The sequence below is a fragment of the Xiphophorus maculatus genome, chromosome 13, assembly GCF_002775205.1.
Source record: "Xiphophorus maculatus strain JP 163 A chromosome 13, X_maculatus-5.0-male, whole genome shotgun sequence".
NCBI classification, from domain to species: Eukaryota; Metazoa; Chordata; class Actinopteri; order Cyprinodontiformes; family Poeciliidae; genus Xiphophorus; species Xiphophorus maculatus.
The window spans coordinates 22,505,779-22,519,235 of NC_036455.1; the positions used below are offsets into that span (position 1 = coordinate 22,505,779).

Consider the following 13,457-nt stretch of genomic DNA (forward strand, 5'->3'; position numbering starts at 1 on the left):
GCAATCAAGCACAAAGGAACAAAAAAAGTGCCATGAAATTGTTCGCTTTTGAGATGTGATGCTCCTGTGTGGCTTTTGGATTTGTTGGGTGAGTGCAGACGGAGAGGTCCACATGTTAACATGAGGATAGCCATAGAACTTACCCGATACCATTTCCTGTATTTTACTTGCACTACAGCAACATATTACTTTGCAGATTACATAAATGCAGCTTTGTAAAGATACAATGCACAAACCATCTCTTTGATGTAGGGAAAAAAAATAGCATTAAAAATGATATAACGGTTTGTATTTATTAAAAAATGGCAATAAAAAAACTTGTAACAGATTCCCTTTTGTTGCATTATTGCATATTTCAAAATGTAACTATAAAATTGATTTACTTTCTGTACTTTGAAGGACAAGGGTAAAATGCAGGAAAAATGTCAACAGTGCCTTCCAAGAATATCTGCAGCCACTGAACTTTTTAAAGAAATTAAAGTTCAATGAATTTTATGTGATGGTCCAACACAAATATTCACACAACCTGTTTGAGAGCAATGAACAAATGGCTTTATGAAAACCAAGGACTACACCAGACGGATGAAGTTGCAGAGTAGTTTAACGCATGGTTAGGCTATAAAACAGTCACCAGAGCCACAGCTTAAGTGGGAGAATATGTGGTAGTTGAAAGAGTGGGACAGTCTGCTAGAGCAAAGCCCATTAATGTATTAGATAGACCCAGACTTCAAAGATTGAAGTCTGGGTGAGACTCTTATGACCTTTCAAAATTGATGTTCATAGATGTTGTCCAACCAGACTGAGGTCAAAGCATTTTCCAAATCTGAGATTTGCAAGGCTGGTAGGCATAGTCTCCAAAACATATAAAACTTAAAAAAATATAGTTTTGGAAAATGTGTGTTTCAGGCTGAGAAGATGCTTGATTAGGGAGCAATCCAATATAGATGCATAACGTTAATCAGAAACTACAAAAATATATTAAACTTTAAATATAGGCTTTTATTGTTTTACCTCTCCAAATATTCTTACTACATGAATCCGTGTTGGAGACACATTTCATATTTACAATTTTTTCCAAAAGAAAAAAAATATAGATTGCACCTTTAAAAACTCAAAATGTCTTTAAGAAAACAAACAAAAAAAAGGAGCGTTCTTGGCCAAATTGCTGCATTTTAGTTCACAACTTCTGGGTAACCATAGTAGCTCTCCAGTTCTGCAAAGATGTCATTGGGATTCCTGCAGCTAAGGTTGCAGAAGCACGCCTGGATCCACATCATCTTCCAAGTGAATCCGGTCCCGTTTGGACACTCAAACTCCACGTCGACGGTCTTTGACTTGTACGGGATGCAGCAGCGCTTGTCAGTGCAAACGCCGCAATACTTTGGTCGGTACCACTTCTTGCTGGTGCAGCCAGAAATGGTGAGGTTCGAGGGCTGACCTTCCCTGTAGATATTCAGACACTTCTTTCCTGGCTAAGGAATGAGAGAAGCTTTTAGGACTGAGGGTTTCTGAAACCTTTGATGACGCTAAAAGTGCACATGTCTACCTTGATATGCTTGGTGATGTCTACTTCGCACGGCCTCAGATTGCAGAGACGGGACTCTTGGACGAGCTCACATTGATCGTTGGCGTTGGAGATCCTCAACGACAGGCCGCGGCCGCAGGTCTTGGAGCAGGGGCTCCATGAGGTGGTCTGGGTGATGCAGTTCTTGTGCCAGCTCTCAGTTGGAAAAACTAGATTAGCAGGAGCAGGAAGCAAAGAGTTATGCCACACGCACATAAAATGGCTTTGAACACAAAAGGTTCAGTTTTACACTTTCATCCTCCGTTTCACTTGGTGCAATGTCAGGTCAGCAGTTGATTTTCAAATTCAACCCTTTCTTATAGTCACTATCAAACAAATCTATAATTGTTGTCACGCAACATGGCCGTGACATGTTAAACATTTTCAAAAATAAAGTTAATGACTGACTTAAAGAAGCTCAAGGTTTTGACCGACCGGTGAATCCTCTAACTTGACATGGTTTCCTCTGAAACACTTTTACTGCATTTACAGTGATGGCACCTTTCGATTCTTAAAAAGCAAATCATCATAGGGAGTTTTTTTCTACTGCTGTCTATTTATGTGTTATTTGAAATGATTGCTGCCATTAACCTTGTGTTTTCTTTCTGGTTGTTCTCATTGAAAATACATATTTCCCTTTAATGATTAGAGTCACTGACACAAGTATCGCAGCAATAGACTTTAGGTACTTGGAATTAGATCTGTTTGTCTTACACGGTGTCGTGAGTGATTGTACTTTGGGACTAGACAAATATAATTTAATTTTAAATTATATAACACAAGATCTTCATGTACTGCATCTGTTTCCAATCTAAGCCATCAAGACACACTGTCTAGTGTTGGCATCTGGATCTAATTTGTCCACGTGTGCAACCCAACAAGATCTGCTCTGGTTTTCTTGCCTTCGTGGCTTTGTTGCTCTAACTGTCTGGAACCTGGACGTGACCCCAAAAAAACAGTGTGGGGGTTTCCACGGGAAAAAGGTTTGGATGAACAAATTCATACACACTCCCAAATATTGTGATCCTCTTGGATTGAAAACAGCATTTGCAAAAGTACAGCGAGAGAACCAGAAAATAGGTTCTTTTGTTTTTGCTTTGTAAAGTCAGTTCTATAGGAATCACAGATACATTAGTAATAATTTGCAGTGCAGCATTTTAAAAAAAAATCTTCTCCTAATTTCTTTACCTTTGTGCCCAGATTTCAATAGTAACTTTTTAAGATCTTTATTAATATGACTTCTAACCTTCTGAAGGTGTTTTTTTTGTTTTTTTCACACATTTTCTGTCCTGTTTTTGTGTCTGATCATGACAGCATAGTGCGCACTTAAACATCAGCACTCTGCAAACAATTATTTACATAATACCACAGAATCTGAATTTTTACAAGACTGAAAATGGCATTATATTTTATTCCTTCAACTCTAATAGCTGTAATTTTGACACCTTCATTGCTGGTGTCCACATAAAATTATTTGCTTGTGAGAGTAATGCACAACACAGATTGGTTAATCTCTGCCTTTCAACTGTATTCTAAATTCAAGGTTGTTATTCCTCATCATCTTGCTCTTTTCTAATGAAGACGATTTCTTGGGAAATTTTAAATTAACAGCAAAATAATTATTGTCCCATTTCTACCCTAGGTGTCATACCCTCCACTGCGTGCCGCGGCGCTGTCTTGCGTCCTTTCTTTGGTTCATCACAGATCCATTGCTCACAGCATTGCCCTCGGACTTTGACTCTCCGTGGATTTTGGCACCAAACCCTGGGAGGCTGGGACTCTGAGCACAGGGACACACAACCGATGGCGCCGTTCACGCACAAACACTGGTATTTACAGCTGGGCTTGAAGCTCTGACCGTTACGGTAGAGCACGCCGTCATATTCACAGCCCGTTCCCGTCATATCTGATAGAAACAACAAGTGGACACATGTTATATAGGTCAACAGCTCAGTCTGCAATGCAAGATGCTTATGGTGCTGCACTGTATAAACAGATGTCTTTGTATAGGGAGGAGCCTTGTTGTTGTATACTCAGACATTAGATTATAGTAGAATTACAGTAGGAGCTTTAGATGCTGCAACAATAGCTCTGACCAGGAACATACATCTTGTGTGTTCTTCAGGGCTGCGTGAGTTTCTGTGGATCGGTTTCCTTCTCACAACCCCATCAGATCACATTGAATAGGTATTGCATCTCAACAGCTTCATAATTATTCACATGTCTGCTGCTATTTGCACAGTTATTTATTTCTTGTAAATAATCTTGCTTTCTGTGCAAAAACATCTTGTTCATTTCCTCAACCTTCCTCAGCTGCACATTTGTTTTGATCTGAGATTTCTAGTTTTAATACCTGTGCATCATTTAGATTATTTTAATTCCTTTTTATAAAGTGTGTAATTTAGGTTCCATAACAAAGAATATTTACCCTGTACACTGATACAGTTTATATACAATCTGACACTACTGTATTTAAAAAGACTAAAATGATTTTTCTGTATAATTAATTAGCTTATCAGCTACAGAACATAATAATATAGTATTTATGGCTATGAATTTATTATTATTATTTTTTTACAGGGACTGTAAATTTATGGTTTCATTCATATTTCTTACAATGGATTAATTTTGTTCCAGTTAATAAATCTGCTCTGAAAGTAAGATGTAACTTTCAAATAATAATGTCGTAAATCAATGGGTTTATTGAGGCTTTGCATATCTTTTCAGGAGTTGATTTGTAGCTATTTATAACATTAATATTCAGTTGTGTTGTTTATCTAATACCAGCTGCATTCTTTTAAAACTACATAAACAGGAGCAATGTCAAACGTTTTTGACAAAGTAACATACAATCTGAAAATGTGAACTGAGTTGTTCCTGTTGTGTGAAAACCAGATGATTATTCCAGCGAGTGACACTTACATGCACACACTCCTTTTTCGTACCTAGGCTTGTCCGAGCTGTAGTCACAGTACAGCCCCTTGTGGAAGTCGCAGGTGTCGGCCTCGTTGCACTCCTCCCCGACCTGCCTGGCGCAGGCCTTGCAGCAGTCGCAGCCGTCCATGAGGAGGCTGATGCCAGGCGGGCACTTGGGAGCCACCTCGGGACACTCGCAGGGCCACTTGCAGTACCGCGTCACATTGTACGGGTCTGGAGTTGGAGAAGGGAGGGCAGGAGGCATGGCAGTGGAATTCAAGGAGGAGGCCTGGAAGGAGAGAAGCAAACAAACAAACAAAAACAGCTTGAAGAATGCTTGAAAATAATAATTTGCAATTTATAATGAACATGTTTTTTCAAATGTGTTCCAGCAAAAATAAATATGTTATTGATATATACAAGAACTTGGTTGCTATGGTTATATTTTTGCATAAAAAAAATCTTGAGTAAGCTTCTAAAGTTAAAAATTGCAATCCCATATTCTGTGTTGTTTAGTTTGCAAAAGGACTGCAGAAAGAAAATTGTATTTATTGTGTCAAGTATTGTATGTAACATTCCTTATCCTGACTCTCTTCATACCCAACCCTCTTTGATAACGATCACATGGATGATTGATCTGAAAGCTCTCACATCCCTAATTGATTTACTGCCTGCATGATCACTAATATGTGGTCACACTATGCAATAACTTCAACAAGGGTTGGAAAGTGAGCTCAAGGCCCTGTGGAGATAATCTTATTAAATCTGCATCGAGGTCTAGTTATGGATGTGATTCTGGTAAAAGGTTACAAAATACTGATAATAAATCAGAGTTTCTCTTCCATTGTTGATGGACTGGTACAGATCACTTGAGATGCGTTAACAGCCCCAGGATCAGAAGTTACTTGTTTGTTTTTTGGCCATCTTAATTTGAAATGCATTTTGTCCAAGAACAAATTGTGCAGCTAATAATCCAACTTTTTTCCATTTCAGAATGTATTTGAGAAAATGCAATAACTGATTTACTGTGAGACTTAACAGTTGACCATCAACCTTAACCATATTTAGGCAAAGTTTAGACAAGAGACGGCACACATAACTGCAGGTCCAAATATAGTCAAGTTATAAATCACAGATTGACTCATTCTCCTGAAGAAAATCGAAGCCTTTTTTAGCTCACATCTTTAAAAGACATGAGCACAAACACACACACACGCCCACGCCTGCCCACCCCCCCCACACACACACACCCACACCTCCCCTTCTCCCCACACACACGCCTGCATGCCTAATCCACAAGTAATTATGGTAAAACATATTTAATCATTTTAAGCTTATTGGTCAATTTTTAAATCCTGTTGTCAGCCCTTCATTTGGAATTAGAATCATATTATTAATAAGTCAGTGTGATGTTGTCAGCTAATGCTGATTAATGAGTTTTAATCAAAGCTGTGCCACTAAGCCAACCCTCAGAGGAGTTCATTTAGCCTGCAGTCAGACGTCTGTTTACAAAAGAAAGAGTGATGAACAGTTATCCCCAATATTAATCATGTTCCAACAGGGAATCCATAAAGATTAGGGTAACAGATATGAAACCTTCCAACCTCAAGCCTAGCTTATTGCTGAAATAAAAATACCAGTTGGTCAGCAATTATAAGAAGGGCCAAAAAAGCTTTTTCCCCACTGATTATTCAAATGAATATTGTGCCCAACACATAATGTTTTAGGGAAAAACTTTTACATTATTCTTGTTCAAAATTGTTACACTTTTCACATTGTTTTATCATGTTCTAAGAGATGGCCATCTTTCTTTCTATCACAGAAAAGGTTTTTGGCTGAATTAAACGGAACTTAAATTTAATCAGACAGGAACGTGAATAATTTTGACTTTAGCTGTATATACAAGCTCTTCTTATAACTATTACTCATACAAAGAGAGCAGATGTGGAACCAAGGAGGAGGTTGGATCTGTACATTAGATTTGAAGATTGGGTGCTCAGTGCACTTGTTTAAAGGGTTAAAAATGTCTATTCCTTTTTAATATGCCAACCTATTTAGTGACACAGTTTCACAGCATACTGAAGGTCTTTGTTTACTGAGAAACACTAGCAGAACATGGAAAAATTCTTATTCCAGAGAGTAATAATTTGGCTCCAAATACAATAGTCTTTTGAGTTAATTTTGATTTTTTTTTCTCTTACATCTGATATGAAAAGAATTCTAGAGCATTTTATGTGAAACGCACCTAAAATAAGAAACACTCATTCCTTAACTGATGCATTTACTGCTTAACAATATTTGTTAACTGGATGTTGGAGGAACTTCTGAAACATTTTAAAGTTCAAGACAGATCCGAACTAACATTTCCAAACTTACCTACACATCATCATTGTGAAATCAATAACAGAACTGAAATTGTTCTTATCAAATATAAAACTATCGATGGCACCATCCCTGTCCATCTTAAAGATCTTATCCCACAAGAAATCTTAAGGCTTCTCAATATTTCTAGGCAGAAAATTCAGGCAGAGTGTTAGGTTTTCCGACTCCTGTCTTGTGGAGCCAGCTCCCACTCAGTTCTTAAAACAAATTATTTTTTGTTTTTTCTTTTTTATTGCTGTGTATGGCTTGTCTTAAAATGACATTATACATCGTTTACATCTTTTTATCTTTATTTATGTTACTTTACTCGAGAGACGAGTTCCAGTTTTTGACAAGTAAATACAACAAAATGCTGTTGATTGTATCTTTACAATTTCCAACAGATGGTCAGTAATTGATGTTCATGAACTGGTATAAATTCAAGAAACAAATCCGAGCTAAATGAAAAGCATTTCTTGGACAAACCACAAGAGGGCACTAAAATATAACACGAGAAATCACACAAGGCGTCTGCTCACATTGCAAGTTTATCTAATAATGGAAATATGGGGAACTTATTTTCAGATGTACTAAAGAGAATTAAAATATTTTTGAGAAACTGTTAAACTGTTTAAATTGTCAAGCATCATGATCCATGAAAAGAAAACACCTGAACAATAGACATAGTGCCTTTTCCTCAATTATATGATAAAAAACTCCACACAGAAGTCATAAATAAATAAGCCATAAATACAGTGGCATAACTCATTCAACAAACAACGGGGGGGGGGGGGGGGGGATCCCTTCAGCTCACCTGTTGAATCCCAGCTGCTGTCAGAATCCACAACAGGAGCCAACTCATCACTGGTGAGGAAAAGCCCGGGCATTAAATTGGGAATTCGGTTCCGCTCTGTTTACACTGTATAAATGCGGTTCTGCTCCGCAGGTGAGCTACGTCCCTCTGCACGAGCTGTCATCCTCTGCAGCTTCCCTCCCTCTGATCCCAAACCTTCTGCTGACAGCCCAACGTAAGGTCTGTGAGGACAGGAACTGCATTCTGCGGAAAGTTTTCTCTCCTTTCCTCTGCTCCACTTTCACCTAAAAATCCTCCTCCTTCTTCTCCTCCTCTTCCTCTCCTGACGGTGCGGGCAGCCCTGGTGGTTAAGGCGTGTCTGGAAGACAGCTGTGCTCTCTGGAACTTGCTTAGTTTAACATGAAAGGATAGAAATTCAGTTCAAAAACAGAACATACGTGTATTTTAACAGGCTTGTTTTTCTCATAATGACCAACAGTCCTATAATCCTCAATCCTTCAGGCATATCATCTAACAAATATAAGGCTAGATTTGAAATGTTGATTAATGGATAAAAAAAAAAAAAAAAAAAAAAAAACGTGCTTCAACAAATTATAGGTTTGTGTGTTATAGAGCTGAGTTATTGCACCTTTAGGTTTTATTTCTTCTCACAGATCTGTGTTTTTCAGTTGAACATTACATATGGCAAAGATTTTGAAGCAATATAGCACTTGCTTTGCTTGTATCACAAAAGCCTGCAACAAAGTAGTTCTCTTGTGTATGAACTTTTGACGGGCACACATTTTTTAGCTGAATTATTGGAAGCATTACAGCAAGGGGTTGTTTTATTTATTTATTTAATTGTAATCCGTGTTTCATTAAACATGATGTAGATACTTAAAACTGTCCAAAAGAACAAAGAGATAAACAGCAGAGTTTAACATGGAAAATCAGACATCATAAGAAAACTTCAAACAGGAGAGCAGTACAGAATTAAAAAAATTAGCTGGAATCAAAAATCTACTATCTCCACAATAATAAATAGAGTACCTTGACCAAGACTTTTGCACAAGACTACCTAAGACATAGAATTGCAAAACAGCAAAAAGTGCACATACCTCCAAATTGTGCATAGGCTTGTCAACCAAAAATAAGTTGTGGGATTTTTAAAGGCTACAGTTCAAATGCATAAAGTCACATTGTCAAAGATTAGCTTGACATAATATTCAAGAATGAGTCAGGAATGAGCATGTGGAGAAAGAGAAGATACAAGTAGGAACTGGGAAATGTAAGTTTTGAACATAAAAAAAGACTCTATGAACATACCTGCTTTCAACACCCAACCTAGCCATTTCACATTAAAACGACTATTTAAACTTCTAATTAATTTGTGTAAAATGCTTCCTAACAAGCAAACCTTAAATACATTTATTACTTGTACCGCCATTGTTCAAAATATCTTTACATTCAGTCCCAACTTTGAATTTGACAAGGAGGAAACCAGTTAATAATTTTGAAAGAAATCCTTACAGATTGATGTATGGTTTGATTATATGTTATGGCAATTTGCCATACAGGGTTTATTATTTTATAAACAGTAACACTGATTTAATGTACGGTGAGACAAAAAGGTTTCGTACACATTGTTCAATATGTAGGTCTTTACTGCTGAACAGCATCCCATGTTACTTTTTCCTATATTGCAGGAACTTATTTCCCCGTTATAAAAAACCCTCAAAGAGCAGCTGATGTGTCACCCAACCACACAGGTTGCCCACCTCTTGCGCACTGTGTCTACATTAGGCTTCTGAATGTGTCTGGCTCCCAGATGTTCACATTAAATCAATGATGTCATCACTGTCTCAGCTTTTCCCCTTTTCTTCAATTCTTTCGGACAATCTGGATGTCTCAGTTTGAGAAGATGCAGACGAGGGTCCAAAAGTATTCCACTTAGTGAAACTATTTCCCCTCAGTAGAAAAATACCGAGCTGCTGGGCTGCTGATGAAAATATCACTGAGAAAAACCAAAAGTGTGTGAGAAGGTTTGGCCCCAGGAGGAGACAGAGAAGATAAGAGCGACGGATGAGAAATGGACACTTTGTAGAGGAGCTGGCTGCCCCAGGACTGAACCCCTATTATTTACAGAGAGCCCTCTAATCCCTGTCAGAGAGCTGTCAGCCACTGAGCTGATCTGAGAAGTGTTTCCGTCTCCGTTTTGGCCTCTGTGACCTGACCCCTGTGCAGCATATTGTGCCCACTTTCACTCCTTCACACTCTCCATCATTTCCTGTCTCTCAAGCTTCTCTTGCTCCTCTCTGTCATTTTGGAGTTGGGCTTCTTTATGGTGTGTTAAAAAAAACCAACAAAAAAAACCCACTGAACCTGTTTATGATGACAAGACGCAGGCACTGGATCAAAATATTATTTCCAAAACGTTTCCGGACCTTCTGGTGTAATTCTGGCTGGATATTTGACCTGTCCCCTTGGCAGAATTAATAAAAGTCACTTAAATATTTTTGGTTTTCTACCACAGGCGCAGTATTAAATCATAGCCCACAAATTTGTCATTAGATTTTATGTCAGAGCTTTGGGAAAGCTGTTCCAGAAACTTAACGTTTGATTTAACGACACTAAGTCCTGCTCTGATGTGTGTTTGGGCTGTGAATGTGGAGCAGGAACCCACAAGTCCAAGCTTTAAGACTTTAAATATTAAATCTTTTGATTTAAGGTAAGGTTGAAGAATTTGAAAGAAAAAAAGTTCTCAATGTTTATATAGTATCTTCCTCCAAAATAGACCTCCAGCATGATGCTGCCACCTCCATCTTTGGAAGCTGGTGCGGTATTCTTGGTTTAAATGCCTCAAATTAACCTCATTCTTTTCACTGCAGTCAGATAATTTGATTTTGTCCCATTTCACCCATTTCAAGACTGTTTTCCACAAACCTGAAAATCTCAGTGTAAGTTTAAAGTGACATACTTTTTCCTTTGTTCGCACTTCCTCGGTTAGTAGTGATGCAAATTACTCTGGACAGCGACAATGGTGTTCAAGTGGTATCCAGTTCATGGGAGGCTTGAGCGCGGTGGCAGAATGATGCGGTGGAGATGTTCATTTACTTAGCAGAGAGAGAGGAACTGGTTGGAGTTGATGGTAAAACGAGTGGAGCTAAATACAGGGCAACTCTGGAAGGTCACGGCTGAAAACGATCTGAGACTGTGGTGGAGACATAGCTGTAATGAATGGCGTCGATCAAAGCATATTCATATGTTAAAACGGCTCAGTCAACATCTGGGCCAAAATCCAATTGAGAAGCTTTAGCGAGTCTTAAAAGTTCATGTACTACACAGACGCTTTCTATCCAATCTGATTGAGCTTGACGGATTTTGCAAGGAAGAAGGGGGGGGGGGAACATAAACTTTCCAAATCGATAAACATCTTATAAACATCCCTGAAAAATACTGACTCGGGGAAACTAAAAGTTTTAATGATTTCTATTTGGATCCCTCACTTTGTTTTCTACAGCTACTTTGTGTTACTTTATCAAGTAGAATTGGGGGAACAGAAGCACCTGGAAGAACCTGGAGTTCTAATGTGACAACAAGTGAAAAAGAAAATTGAATTCAGTGCTTACCAGCATAGTCCAGATATAATCAAATTCAGTCTAATTTAGCTGATTATTAGGAGTAGTTTATGAAGCTTGAATAAAAAGTTGAAATACTTTATTTAAAGTGTTTCACAGATATCAATTGCATTATCTTTATCCAAGTTTCAACAATTAATATAAAATCTAGGGGTGTGATGTCCAATTGATTTGTAAAAGGAAAATCTGACGCAGGTTTTCTGTGCACACAGGTCAGCTCAAACCAGATTTTAATCGTCTACCATGAAAGCTGTAAAACCCTGGGTGCAACACTCAAGAGGACGAGAGGTAGAATCATGCAAAGCATGAAGGGTAAAGTGTGAATGAAGGCCTGATTATAGTAGCTGATCATCTATGACTTGAGTCTTGCATCACTGCTCAAACTGAAAATCCCCTCATTAAAAACCCCTCAACTGACCAGGAAGTCCTAAAGTCGACCCGTGTTTTGGAAACGCTGAAGCCTCAAAGTCAAGTGAAGGCGATAATCCCTCTTTGATTGGTAAAATTACTTTGAAACTACTTTAGGGGGAAAAAAAGTTCCCCTAAAAGATGAATTACTTTTCAAAAAGTGTGGGAACATTTTGGGATTTAGGACTTTGTGAGATTTTCAAATTTTGTCATGACATCCACAAAGGATATATGTTTTAAAAAAGTGGAATGCGTTTTGTTTTTCAACATGCTTTACTAGAATACCCCTGAACAAATATCAATGCAATTAGTTGCCCATAGAGGTCACCAAATTTAGCGTTTCACTTTGCAACAAGTTGCATAAGGCTCAGTTTAAACATGTGGAAGATGGTCAACTTTTTAAAAAAACAAATCTGTTTGTACCTGCAAATGATGTGAGACTGGATTAGATATTCACCTTCCAGCAGTACAGTGGTCAAACACAAATAGCAAGAGCTGCAACACAATGGTTACAAAGCATAGTGTTAAGAAAGGTTCAGTCAAAGTCAAGATCCTGTTCAGAATCTGTGATAAGACTTGGAAGTTGCTGTTCACTACTGAATGAGTTTAAGAAGAATAAAAAAAAAAAAAATAGTCATCAGACGTAGAAAGCTGGCTGAAACATAAGCCTTGCAGCTGTCAATACCACAAATGGTAGTTCACTCTCAAAATTGTGCACTACTTTGTTTTGATCTATCTCATAAAAACCCATTAAAATAAAGTCTATGGTCGTAAAGAGCAGAAATGTGTTCGAGAGGTATGTGTCGTTTTTCAAGTCACAAAAAGTGTATTTTTGAACAAGTTTGTAAATGGTTAGAAAAAATAAACTCCATTGAAATATGCAAAGCAAACCTTCACACATGGGCCTCAGAGTAAAAGTTCAATTCTATATTTGTGATGTTTTATTATTTTTGGTAGATTGAAATGCTGCTCCGATATAAATTTAAATGTAAAAAGTTCTTGTACAGTTCTGTGGAAGTAAAAATTGGAAACCATGTGCTATATGTAGGTTGTACTTAATTTATATACATGTTGTATGTGTGTGTGTGTGTGTGTGTGTATTGCAGAGCAAGGGCATGGCTGACTTTGCTCAAGCTGGTTCAGTAATTATACTGTCTTTATATAGCTGTGGTCTGAAACTTGTGGACGCAAGAAAACATCTCCTGGTTTCAGGAGAAGCAAGAATTCGACATGAACTCAGCAGACTTTAATGCAGCCAATGGTCAATTCTTTCCTAATGAAGGAGCGAAGTTAACATAACATATTAATCAGTCATACTCATATGCATAAGGTTGCCTACTCAGTAGTACAGCCAAATATAACACCAATTTCTCTGAATTTGGGGTTGATTGACATATGTTTCTTAGAACTTACCAAGTTCTTCCTGGAACTTACATGGACTATTGATAAAATCAGATGAAACTGTAAATACAGGTACTTTCATATAGCTTAGCATTTACCTTTTTTAAAACTTTTTTTTTTTTTTAGAACATACCAGGGACTTTTCTGGAATTTTGAAGAAACTCAGAAAATCTTCAAGGAACTTTTATGAAAGTATATTAGCACTTTAGGTTTTCATATGAAAAGTATTATTTTCACTAATGGATTTTTAAAAAATGTATTTCCGTTTTTTTGCAGAAAGTAAAATGCTGCCTTTGCTTGCAGATGTTTACTTACCTATTACTCTACTTGCAACAGGCTGAACTGAAATTTGCTCGAGTTGAAAATGATTTATGCC

General features: G+C 37.6%; 1 protein-coding gene and 1 long non-coding RNA gene across 2 annotated transcripts; one reads left to right on the forward strand and one right to left on the reverse strand.

The window, feature by feature from the left end:
* Positions 1-974: 974 nt before the first annotated feature.
* Positions 975-7,941, reverse strand: wisp1 (WNT1 inducible signaling pathway protein 1). The gene is made up of 5 exons (XM_005797309.2): positions 7,656-7,941; positions 4,487-4,769; positions 3,216-3,470; positions 1,547-1,734; positions 975-1,472 (listed from the first exon to the last, which is right to left on the reverse strand). The coding sequence occupies exons 1-5, from the start codon at positions 7,701-7,703 to the stop codon at positions 1,173-1,175; spliced, it is 1,074 nt and encodes a 357-aa protein (XP_005797366.1). The 5' UTR covers positions 7,704-7,941; the 3' UTR covers positions 975-1,172.
* Positions 3,301-4,600, forward strand: LOC111610388. The gene is made up of 3 exons (XR_002753641.1): positions 3,301-3,393; positions 3,690-3,751; positions 4,514-4,600. It is a non-coding gene; the product is annotated as an uncharacterized LOC111610388 (long non-coding RNA).
* Positions 7,942-13,457: the final 5,516 nt, after the last annotated feature.